A 12,399-nucleotide genomic window follows, 5' to 3' on the forward strand; every position below is an offset into this window, starting at 1 on the left:
TGTGTGTGTGTGTGTGTGAGAGAGAGAGAGAGAGAGAGAGAGAGAGAAAGAGAGAGAGAGAGAGAGAGAGAGAGAGAGAAAACATTGAAAAACATGACACTCTTGGAAAATTACCACTAGTGCAAACTTAAAACAAATTATGGTGCTTTTTTAAATAGTAGATTATCTTAAATCAATGGTTGCCAGAATATATTATATTTGATTTTATTGAGATTTTGAATGACAAATCTAGTAATTATTTATTTTTTCACAAGTGGATGTCTAACATTCTGGAATCAAATACAATCCTGCATGTTGTTCAGTGTAAAGAAATAAGTTAAACTGAGTTAATACTTGACTTGGAGCTTTGGAAAGACCAGTCTGGGTAAAACTGAATCTTTTTGCCATAGATCTTCCTGGGTAAAATCCAAATGGCACGTGTCCAGGAATTTAAATCAGATATGTAGTATTACACCCACTTGATGATATGACCTGGTCATTATGTCAGCTGATTTGAAACTATTTAACCTCTCTCTCTAAAGAGAAGGATTATTATCAGCCTTCTTCTTCTCTTCATATTAACTTACACTTTTATCTTCCTCTCTGGCTTTCTCCATTTGTTCGGTCGCTTTCCATTTTCTATTCTGCTGTCTTGCTATCCTATCCCCCATCTCTCTACTCTCCTCTTTCTCTTTTCTCATCTATCCATCATCTTTCTCTTTTCATTTTTCTCTCCCCATCCTCCCCTTCTCCCATATCGCACTCTCATCTAATTTTTCTTTCCTCTCTTTTTCCCCATTGTCCATCCTTTCCACCTCCCTGTATTCATTTCCCCCCCTCTCTCTCCTTCTCTTTTCCCCTCTCTCCCTCCTTCTATACTTTCCTCCCTCCCTTCATCCCCTCCTCCTTCCCCCTCCACATCTATCCTCTCTCCCCCTCCCTTTCTGCCTCTATGGATCCCTCTTTCCACATCTCTTCTCCCTCCTCTTCATCCCTCCCTCCAACGTCCTTCCTCTCTCCCTTCGTTCTCCCATTCGTCTTTCACTTTCTTCCTCCTTTCCTCCCCTTTCTTTTTCATCTCCTTTCTTCTCTCCTCTTCCACCTCTCCTTTCCCCCCTACTCTCCCATCCTCACCTTCCCACCCTCCCTTAACTCTTTCTTTACTCCCTCATTGCCTGTCTTACCTCCATCGTTTCCTCCTTCTTCACGTCTCCTCCCTCTCTCCTCACCTCCTTCACCTCCCGCCTCTTCTCTCTCTCCCTCCACCCCTCCCCTCCCACCCTCGCTCTCTCTCCAGAGGCCCAGAAGATGCCATACTACGCGTCGTACGGTCGGGCGCGCCTGGCTATCCACGCTCTGTGCACCAGCCACTACCTGGACCTGGTTATCACCTTCATCATCTGCATCAACGTCATCACCATGTCTCTGGAGCACTACAGCCAGCCACAGGTGACCGCACCTCCTGTCATGGAGAGAGGGAGGGAGGGTCGGGCTGTGGGTGTCAGACAGAGAAAGACAGAACACACTTGTTTAAGATCTCCTGATTGGGCGGTGACATACCGTCTGGGCAGAGTGTGCGCTTATTTTAAAGTGGGAACTCCCGGCAGAAGGCTGGCGACCTGCCTGCTGTGAATCAGCAGCAATGACCAACAACCAAAACAGACTGCCACATGGTGGAAGACAAGCGATCTGGCAGATTGAAGTTTTAGTTCTACAAATATTTATTGGAGGCAGAGCTGCTCTGGAGGCAGAAATAATCTCATTGGTTGAGTTAAACCTCAATGGACAGAGCCAAAGAACCACAGTTTTTCTGGCTAAGTAACGTTAGACTGAAGCCCAGTGAAAAAGGCAAGCAGTAAGAGAGGAGGAAGCTCATATTATGAAGCCTATCGCGCCTACTAACTGAAAAAATGCAATCTAGCCATACTAAGTTATGTTAGTTAGTTAGCTAGCCTGCTGACCTTCCAAGGCCATGAATGCCATGGTCACAAATTAATAAGAAAAGATGTCACTGCCATGTATATATATATATATATTTTTTTTTTACATTTTGAGCAGAGATCTTTTTTGCCATTTAAATTTGAGTTAGCTACTTGGGCTCTTTGGCTCCGCCCACTGAGGATTAACTCCAACAATTTGACAAGAAACTATCTAACTGTGCAATTCAGTGGCCAAATGTATCAAAAGAAACGTTCAATGCCCATGTAGGCCTTTGTTTCCTTATGTCTTGAGCTGTTCAGTTTTTTCAGATTCTATAGATGGACTAACAACATGGATGGATACCATAAAGCTATAATATGCCTTGAGGTCAAGAAACTATTAGAACTGAGATGGGATAACAGCAGCTACTATATACTGCTACTATATATAAAACTTGTATAAAGAAACATGTATATTATATATATTTCTCTCTTCATCCTTAAGATCCTGTTTTTTGTCCTGAAGCCGGTGTGTTTTTCTCAGTTTGCAATGGAAACGCTGCGTTTTTGCACTCTTCTAAAAACTTAACTGTATGTTTTTGAACAACACAGCTTTTGATTATTTGATTCATGTAGCCCATTTCTATCTGATTCATTAATTCCAGTGTGCTAGAAAAAATCTGTTCATTCTTCCCCCAAGAGTCTGACCTAATTTAGCCGTCTTTCTCAATTAACTTCACTTCTATTAAAAGAGATTCATTGGCAAGATAACTTTTTGCACATGGCCAAAGCAGACACAGTTCAACAACAACTCTCTCCCTTTCCTTCTCTCTCTCTCTTTGGTTGGTCTCTTTGGCATTGCTGTCTGCTTCTCTCTTTTCCTCTCTCTCTCTCTCTCTCTCTCTCTCTCTCTCTCTCTCTCTCTCTCTCTCTCTCTCTGTTCATATACAAGTTGTTTTATTAATGTAAACAGTCAAAAGATAAACAGTATTGTCAAATCAATTTATCAAAACAATGCAGAAATGCTTAGGCCATGAATTGCGGTACAACAAACAATGACTCAGCAGCATTTGTTGGTTATTGTTATGATTAGGGATAGAAACAAAGGAAATTAACTTCCCTCTCTCTCTCTCTCTCTCTCTCTCTCTCTCTCTCTCTCTCTCTCTCTCTCTCTCTCAGTCTCTGGAAACTGCACTGAAGTACTGCAACTACTTCTTCACCTCCACCTTTGTGATTGAGGCCTCTCTGAAGCTGGTGGCCTTCGGCTTCCGACGCTTCTTCAAGGACAGGTACAGTACCAGCTGTAACAGAGAGAGTACGCAGTCTGTTGTGGTCAGGTGTATGAAGCTGTAGTAGGGTTGTACTGTACAAATCCCTGTACATTTAACATGTCTTTTGGTGGATTCCTTTCTCCAAAATGCCTTAGAGTACCAGGAGTGCTTACATTTTGAGTATGGGTGGGAATGGAACCTCTAACTGTGGCAGTGTTAGTGCCTTGCTCTACCTATTGAACCATATAGGACCATTTATTCAGCTTGGAGAATTAAAGCTTCTCTTAAATTTGAATTGCTTGAGACTTGATTTGATGCATGAAGAGAACATGTGAGACTTGACTTGACTTGGGTTCTGGTGACTTGGGACTTGACTTTAACTTGTACTTTGATGACTTGAAAAGGTTTCTAAAGTCTTGACAAAAGATCTTCTGTTTGTGTAAATGACTTTGACTGAGATTGAAAGTGATGAGATTTGTTCCAGCAGACAACTGAATTTTAGTTTTCTGAATTTGTATGGAATGATTGATTTTATTGAAGTTGAAACTGATTATAGAAATCAAACTCATGATGCTCTTACCAAGTTTTTATCCTATTAAAACCATATTGCATTGAAAAGTCCTAGATATTTAGTTTTCTTTAAGATATTAAATTGATACTGGACTCTTGATTTGTTCTGACTGGCAGCTCCAAATGGCAGCGACAGGTAACTGTTTTAAAATGTTTCAACTTCAATACCCAGAAATCCTGTGCAGTGAGGTCAGTAAACTGCACACATCACACTCATGTTCACCAACCAGGCCGGTCTGTGATGCTTTATACCAAAGGAAACCAAAGGAAGAAAGGCAAAAGATCTAACGTGGGTGAATGCTTCTGGTGTGGAGCGCTCGCTGCTGTTTAGGAGACAGTTTTATATTTTGTTCTTTAGTTTCATTTTGTCATTTCTTGTGTTCATACCCTACACCAGAATTTCATTTGGGCAAATGAAAAAATCGACGGTGTCTCAATTACACTCTTCTCTGTATAGCAGCCCTACTTAAGGCTGATTGGATGGATGTATTTTTACATAAAAATCTTGCCTAGTGCAGCTTTAAATGATTTGATTCTGAAAGCATTTGGATCTGTGATAACAGTAATGATGGCTATACTGTGAGCAATTTGAATTTATTAAACCAACATTTTGACAGATATAATGTCTTGATCCTGGTTGCACACTATCCCTGAGACACTTCCATGCCAAGCATCACTGGCAAAGACATTACTTAAAGACGCTTCATGTTGAAACATCGGTTTTATTATGTACAGCCTGAAATACTATGTGCGCCTTTCATCCACTTTCAACCCTGAAGAAGAATACATTATTTATTAAAACATTGGTTTTAAAGTACTCTTACATTGAGGCTATGAGTGTTCAGCAACTCCTTTGAATTTCAATAGACTTGAAAATCTATTGCATCATGGCCAACACCTTATCAGTCTGGAGTGTGTGTTGGTACTCAGCCATGGATATCAGCCTGTGGAGCAGTTGCAATAGTGATGGTGAATATTCTGTATTTGAGATATTCTAGTATGCAGATTTTAACATTGCAGCTTCTGATCCATGAAGCATTTTGGCTTGTGCTGGAGGAAATCGCTGTTGGTTATTTCTTCCTCCCCCTTCTTCCCAAAATTATTCCTTCCGACCTAATTTAATGCTCTTTGCCTGTCTCTCTCTATATATATCTGTCTCTGTCTCTTCTTCTCTGTCTCTCTCTGTCTTTATATTACTTCTGTCCTTCTGAATTTATTTCTCTGTTTCTCCGTCTCTCTTTCCCTCTGTCTTTCGCCCCAGTATCTTTTTCGGAAAGCCCTCGCTCTGTGAGGCGACCCCGTTTTTGACTGTTTACACCCTCTGAGCCTGGTGTACGCCCATCCCGCTCCTCTGGTACTGAGATATTATCTAGGACGGGACACATTAACTGTGGAAGAACATACCCCAGGCAGTGATTTGGCAGGAAATGGAGTTCAAAATTAAAGAAACTTTGCTAGATACAAAAAAAAATATGGAGAGTGTGTATTTAAGGAAGCGTAAGTGCTTTTCAAACTAACTGTCCGTATTAGCCGAGGGTTACAGACCCCGCCTTGGATGAAAGTTTGACCGAGGCTCGTTTGGACACTTTTTCAAACTGCACTGAAGAATTTAGTCTACAGTTCTACAGTTTTATTTCTCACCCTGTTTGTGAGTAAGAATAGAGCCCTGGGCTTGGTGAAATCGGGGGTTAGCCTACTTTAAAATTTTCTACTGTGCAGTGTTAGCCCACGGCTGAGAGACTGCTTAGCCTAGAATTCAAATGATCCTAGATTACCTAAGAATGCAGACTGAGAAGAGTATGGGTGTCCCATGCGTAGCTCTCTGAAGTGCAAAGAAAATGTAGGTTTGCTGCACCCTTAATCACTAAATAGACTGACAGTTGTTTTATTTTGAGTTTTTCATCTTGTAAGTGGGGTCAGACTGATATATTTGTCTGATTTTGGCCTTTTACTGTATTAAATATTGGATATCAGCTCGTGTCCCCTACCGCTGAATAGGTACAGTGGGTCTCCCTGCCTTAAAGAGCTGCTAACCCTAAAGAATCTCTCTTGAAAAGAGATTGCATCTCAATGAGACAAGCTGGTAAAATAAAGGTTAAATAAATCATTAGTGTGAATTTCAATTGAGAGTTTTAGTGTCACATGATAGTTTAAAGACCCCATGAAATGGTATCTTTACTTCCTGGATTTGAGTGGAGTGAGAGATCATTCAAAAGTCAGGAGTCAGAGAGAGAAAGGCAATTTCATTTGATGGGAGGGGTGTGGAAGGGTGGGATTGTTCAAAAATCTGATGGTTTTATTGGTTGGAATCTATATTTATGAATTTATATTTATTTATACAGTGTTTTCCAGGAATTAAAAGTAATGGGAGTTCATTTCATGGGGACTTTAAATGCTGTTTCAGAGGCTTTCCAATCCTGCCAAGAAGAAAATTCTGCGTGAAACACTGAATAACTGAAATGTTTGGCATGAATTTTAAACTTTGAATATCGTCACAACATCTTCAGCCTTCAAATCAACCTTCAAATATCCATATCGGTGGAAGTAAGAACACTGGAACACATGATTTGCACCCTTGCTTTGTCAGGTTGGATCAGTTAGTCCTGGGTTAGGTGCAGAATGAAAAGAGCAATAGGGAATCATTATAACATTCATAACATTCAGATAAGTTACAAAACCACGCCTCTTCGCGCTCCTTGATGTTCCTCCCAAGATTTACGACATTAGAATACCAATGTTTAAGAGGCTGCTCTGCACAGTATTATAATTGTTCAACCAGTATTCTCATAAATATTCATGACAGGAGCGGAAGTGGTGGGCTGTTATCCGTTCTCCTGCCAAGTAAGTTGTGGGAGTATCATGCAAATGATTATGTATAAAGTGGATACAGAAAATTATTTATATTCACTGAAGAATTGACATATCATGGACCTTGACATGCGCTGCCATGCACTTCTGAACTACAAACAGACCTACAAAGCATCCTAAGGCTCCTAATTTGTGTCGACTCTTCTCTATGGACTGTTTTCCCTTTGGCCAAATCCTAGAGATACTAGTAGATTTGAAAGTCATTGTGTGTTTGTGTGTGTGTGTGTGTGTGTGTGTGTGTAGGTGGAACCAGTTGGACCTGGCCATTGTGCTGCTGTCAGTGATGGGCATCACCCTGGAGGAGATTGAGATCAACGCCTCCCTCCCCATCAACCCAACCATCATTAGGATCATGAGGGTGCTCAGGATAGCACGAGGTACACACACACACACTCACACACACAAGCCCCTTTCACACATAAAACCCGTAAAATTGCTGTTTTAGTTTTTCCAGTAAAGACAGAAGTTTCTGTTGTTCACACAAGACACAGCTTTCCGCTTTTTAACGTAATGCTGCCATTCACACAATACTGGCAATACTGGCAATTCCATTGTTGTCATTTCCCAGAAATCACATTTAACCGCCGGCATCACTGCAGCTTGAAAACACTGCGGGCTAAACTCTTATTTCGTCTGTCCAATTCAAATTTTAATCAAAAATGTAAAGCTACAGCCTCTTGTCTAGTGGTTTGTATTTCCCTCCTACAGTTCGACGACAGAGCGTCCTGACGTTATGCTTCTGCGTTACCCAAATGTTACGGCATCGTTCACACACGCGGTCGATACGCAGCTTCACTAGTAACGTTACGTCTTGAGCGGTGAAATTGGCAGAACTGATTTACTGGCATTTCGACACCGGCTCCTTTTCACACATGACAGCGTGCCGTTACATTTATGGAACAGGCTGCATGTGTGAAAGGGGCTACACACACACACACACACACACACAATTGCAAAAGCAGACATGGCATGCATGCGTACACACACAACATTTGCATGCGCTTGAATACACACTCAGGCCTGCACACACACATACACATTCACTCACAAACACAGAGACTTAGTCACACACATAAATCCAAGTGGCGGACTGGCCATCTGGAGTAGCGGGAGATTTGGTCGACCTGTGAGCCGTTGAGTCCAGCAGCACTAATCTGAAAAAATGAAAAAAAGTACCATGCCGTTTGGTAGTTCTGTGTGTGTGTGTGTGTGTGCGTGTGTGTGGGTCATAAGTTCATCACATCTCATGAGTCATCATCATTCTCCCTCTGCCAACTTTACTCTGGCACATTCTACCTTTCATACGCTGAGCTGACAGTGACAGATTGATTGTGTTCTGCGTAAATTTGCGACCGAGTCGACCTAACAAATAAACATTATGCTTCAAATCCTTCAAGCTGCTGTCAGAAATATCAGAATTACGAGTTGAGTGAGCATGAACAACATAAACAAGGGGGTAAATATGACAGGGAAAGTCAGGATTTTCTATAGGGCTTTTAACACAGCACTTATCCCAGGGCTAAATGCTTCCTTAGCCCTGGGCTAACTTGTGTTTTAGCTCTGGGCTAACAAATGTTTCACACAGGCAAATTCCACAGTGGGATAACCTCGACTTTAGCCCAGGGCAGCTGGCCCTGCTCCAGAGCAGGTTGTCCCAGACTTTTCAGGGTTATCCCCACACAATTTTTTAAAACCAGGATTATCTGTTGGCTGTGTGAAAAGGGTTAGAAGACTTTGTGTCACTTGTGTGTTGTCCAATCAAATAACCTCTCCTTCACAATGTTGCAAAGCAATGATTTGTGGCATTCCTAGTCTCAAGTGTTTTTGTTTATTATCACAGAATATTCAGACATGTAAGCCCTGGGCTAACAAGAATGCTGTGTGCCCTTAGCCCTAGGCTAAGAGATAGCTAGGAGTTAAATGTCTGTGTGAAAAGGGCTTAAGATAACCCTAGGCTAAGCATGTGCTGTGTGAAAAGCCCTTATGATCCCCGAGTTGAGATACAGTATGACGTTTATGGGCAGACAGAATGAAAACCTTGATGATAAAAGTGACGTTTTTCATTATATTTTGAATTAAAATGTATCACCCCATATATAAAATCCCAACTTCATTTTAGAGATTCTAAAAAAAGTTGTAGTGGGGAAGTTTGGGTCAATTTTCCAGCGTCGTATTTTTATCCCAGTCCACTCCTGGGTTAGGAGAAGGATAATTTGGTTAAGGTTAGAGTAAGGTTTTGGTCATGGTATAAGAAACATTTTCACTGCAAATTAAACCTTAAAAGAATAGTTCACCCAAAAATGAAAATTCAGTCATTATCTACTCAGCCTCATGCCAGTTGAAATACAGGTGAAATGTGTTCACATAACACACAGGGAGGTTGCCAGCACAACTTCGAAGCAGCCTTCTCCAAAAAAGACATTGGGGTCCAGTTCTTTAGAGTTCCAAAAAGAGCAAAAAATTACCATAAAATTACTCCAAACAGCTTGTGCAGCATCATCCGAGTCTTCTGAAGCCAAACGATCGCACTGTGAGTGGAAAAGAGCTATATTTATACCATTACTATGTTTCTGTGATGTAGATCTATGGATAGCAGTGTAAACACCGAAGTGTGGAAGATTCATGTGAATGTGTGGGTGCGCACAATCGTGAACGCTTTCAAAAACAACGGCTGTAGCAAAGAGTTGCGCTAAATAATGGTGTAAATACAAGTCTTTTCCACTCACTGTGCAACCGTTTGGCTTCAGAAGACTTGGATTATGCTGCACAAGCTGCATGGAGTCATTTTATGGTATTTTTGTTTGCTTTTTTTGGAACTCTAAAGAACCAGACTCCAATGACTTCAGTTGTTTTGGAGAAGGCTGCTACGTAGTTTTGCTGGCAACCTCCTGGCATGAGGGTGAGAAGAGAATTTTCATTTTTTGGGTGAACTATTCCTTTAACTCACAGTGGCAAAACTTGATGAGCATGGTGGGAAAACGTATGTATCTTACTTTCCGTGCACAGAGCATGTATTTGTTGCATTTTGAGACATCATGCTCATTTCCCAAAATTTTGGGAGACCAGGCTCATACATCTGGCTCAGACATTCACTCTGTTACTGACTTTATTTCCCCTGAAAATAGACAGTGCCGGTACTCCATTTCTATCTTTCACTCTCTTTTCCCTTTAATATTCATCTCTTCTCGTTACTCTGTTCTTGTTATTCAGAGAAAATTATAGAACTGGCCCGCTGGTCTGCACTACTTCCTCTTAACTTCACACTGAGGAGGATAAAGGCTAATTACATCAATCTCACTTAATCCTCGCCCTCTTACCACCACCCTCTGCCCTCCATAATACTGCCCAGGGACTGCTGAGTGGACCCATGGGTAATATGCTAATTAAACAGCAGCCGGTGGAATTAACAAGCAAGTGGGTATTTGATGGTTGGTGTGAGGGCCGTTCGCGATTTTTACTCCTTCCTCTCCTCTCCTTTCCTCTCATAGTGTTTTTACCGCTCTGTGTGAATGTTAACTAACTTGCTAACTGTGGGAACGAGGGAAGAAATCTTGAATTATATATTTCGGCTATGAGAAAGAGCACAACAATCTACACTACCAGTCAAACGTTTGGACACACCTGATTGAATGTACTATGTTTTTCATTCTCTTTCAAAGCCATTTTGATCTAAAGGCTTATGCTTAAACGCTTAAAATTTTTTTTTTTTTATACAAATATAAATAGTGAAGTTGATGCCTATGTGTGAATTTCTGTCCAAAACCTTTGCCTTTCCATCAAGGCAAAGGGCGGCTACTTTAAAGAATCTAAAATATAAGATAGTTTTGATTTGACACTTTTTGTGGCCACTGCATAATTCCATTTGTGATATTTCACAGTTTTGATGTCTTTACTGTTATTCTAAAATGTGAAAAATGGTAAAAACAAAGAAAAAAATGTGGTTTGTCCAAACTTTTGATTGGTAGTGTACAGACAAAGCAACGCTGTTGTCCAGAAGTTTGGAGAAAACGAGTTGGGTTACCCATGTTACCCCCCCCCCCCCCCCCCCCCCTAACCCCCCCCCCCCCTCTCCAAGATGAGTCCGACTCCCAGGAGGCTTTTTTGCGTGCCTCTGTCGTTTCCCATCAGAATATGGCCGCGGTCTCACAGGCGGCATTTTCCATCCATGCTCCACCGGAAATTGGACCGCTGGGAATTGTATAGGGTCTCTAATGGAGAGTGGGGGAGCTATTCCCTCTATCGATCGTTTCTTCTCTCTCCCTAGCTCCTGTCTTTCTGTCCTCTCATCTTTCTTGCATGGTCGCTCTCTCTCTATCTCTCTATGCCGTCTTGTGTCCCTTTCTCCCTCCTTTGTTTCACTTTCTCCCACTAGTTCTGTGTCTTTTTTCTCTCTCTCTCACACACACACACACACACACACACAGAGATAGTTCCTCCTGTGGTCTCTATGGTCCTTTCACCCTCTGATTTCTCTCTCTCTCTAGTGCTGAAGTTGTTGAAGATGGCAACAGGGATGAGAGCTCTGCTAGACACAGTGGTCCAGGCTCTGCCTCAGGTGTGTATGAACACACACACACACACACACACACACACACACACGCACACACACACAGAAGTATCTCTCTCCCTGCAAGCCACACGCAAGCAAATCCACACATACACAGATACACACACAAATTCAAGTATCTTCCCTTGCTTTTTCTGTCTGATACACACCTCTCTTTCTCTTACTCTCTCACCCACACACACACACACACACACACACTCAGGTCATTCTCAAATTCACTCTAGTGCACCTTTTCGAGTAAATTATCAACCACAATGTACCTCAGTCTCCACACAAACCAGCAGGCACACACACACCAGCCTCCCTCAGATTATCACCCAGGAGTGTGTGAGAGAGACACAAACTCCCTCTCCCTATTTCTCTCTCTCTCTCTCTCTCTCTCTCTCTCACACACACACACACACACAGCACCAGCCTCCCTCTGCTTATCACAAGGACACCCAGGAGTTAATTAACAGTTGTGGAATGATAAACGACCGACGTCGATAGAAGCTCCCTGAGAGTTATGACTTCCAGGAAGTGGGGTTATGACTAATGTTGCCCCCGACGCTACAGCACCTTGATAACTTTCCAAAGTTCCTCTGATTTATTCAGGGGAAATCAAGACCTTTCTGGCATTAACTTAACAGTTTTTTATTCCCTCTGCTGTGCGTGAGCCAAGAGCAGCTTAAAAGTTTTCCTCCCTTGGTACAAGAAGACTTTTCGGTGGTTAAACGCTCCCGCCTGCGCTGGGTTCCCACTGGTCCTGGCATTTCTGGAATATCATGGAATCTTTTAGAGGTGTATCCCAGCCAGGGAAAAGGGGGAGTTTGGTAAATTATCTGGGGATAAGTCAGGGAATAACAGGGAATTTTACAAATGGGTCACTTTACCGGAAATGTATTTTCTGGTAAAGGAAAATGCATACTGAGCAGGATTTTCCCCCTTGAAATAGCATAAAATCATCATAAACTACTTATGGCCCATGTCTGCAGAGAGCCTGCCTTCTGCCTGGATTTTCTTACAGCTGAATGTTCGGGACATTTCTGGCAGTGGGTGTGTCCGGCAACCAAAACCACTGCTGAATCCTTTTATATCTAAAAGCCTAGCTGGCTACAGTAGCGGTCCTGAACTCTAATACAGAGTAACTGGAGTTCTGGTCAGAGTGTGTGTCGTGAGCTGGCTGCTAGCTATCGTTAGTTAGCTTCTTTGTAGTAGAAAAGCTGATAGCTAAGCTAACCGGCTC

At 42.0% G+C, this 12,399-nt stretch overlaps 1 protein-coding gene across 1 annotated transcript in view; it reads left to right on the forward strand.

Moving 5' to 3' along the window:
* LOC139923880 (voltage-dependent T-type calcium channel subunit alpha-1I) overlaps positions 1 to 12,399 on the forward strand; it is a 184,472-nt gene that overhangs the window by 141,077 nt on the left and 30,996 nt on the right. The window contains exons 26-29 of the mRNA XM_078282664.1: positions 1,277 to 1,428; positions 3,078 to 3,187; positions 6,851 to 6,984; positions 11,092 to 11,162. Coding sequence (XP_078138790.1) covers positions 1,277 to 1,428; positions 3,078 to 3,187; positions 6,851 to 6,984; positions 11,092 to 11,162 — 467 coding nt within the window. The remainder of the gene's footprint in view (positions 1 to 1,276; positions 1,429 to 3,077; positions 3,188 to 6,850; positions 6,985 to 11,091; positions 11,163 to 12,399) is intronic.

Source organism: Centroberyx gerrardi, chromosome 3, assembly GCF_048128805.1.
Source record: "Centroberyx gerrardi isolate f3 chromosome 3, fCenGer3.hap1.cur.20231027, whole genome shotgun sequence".
In the NCBI taxonomy this organism is placed as follows: Eukaryota; Metazoa; Chordata; class Actinopteri; order Beryciformes; family Berycidae; genus Centroberyx; species Centroberyx gerrardi.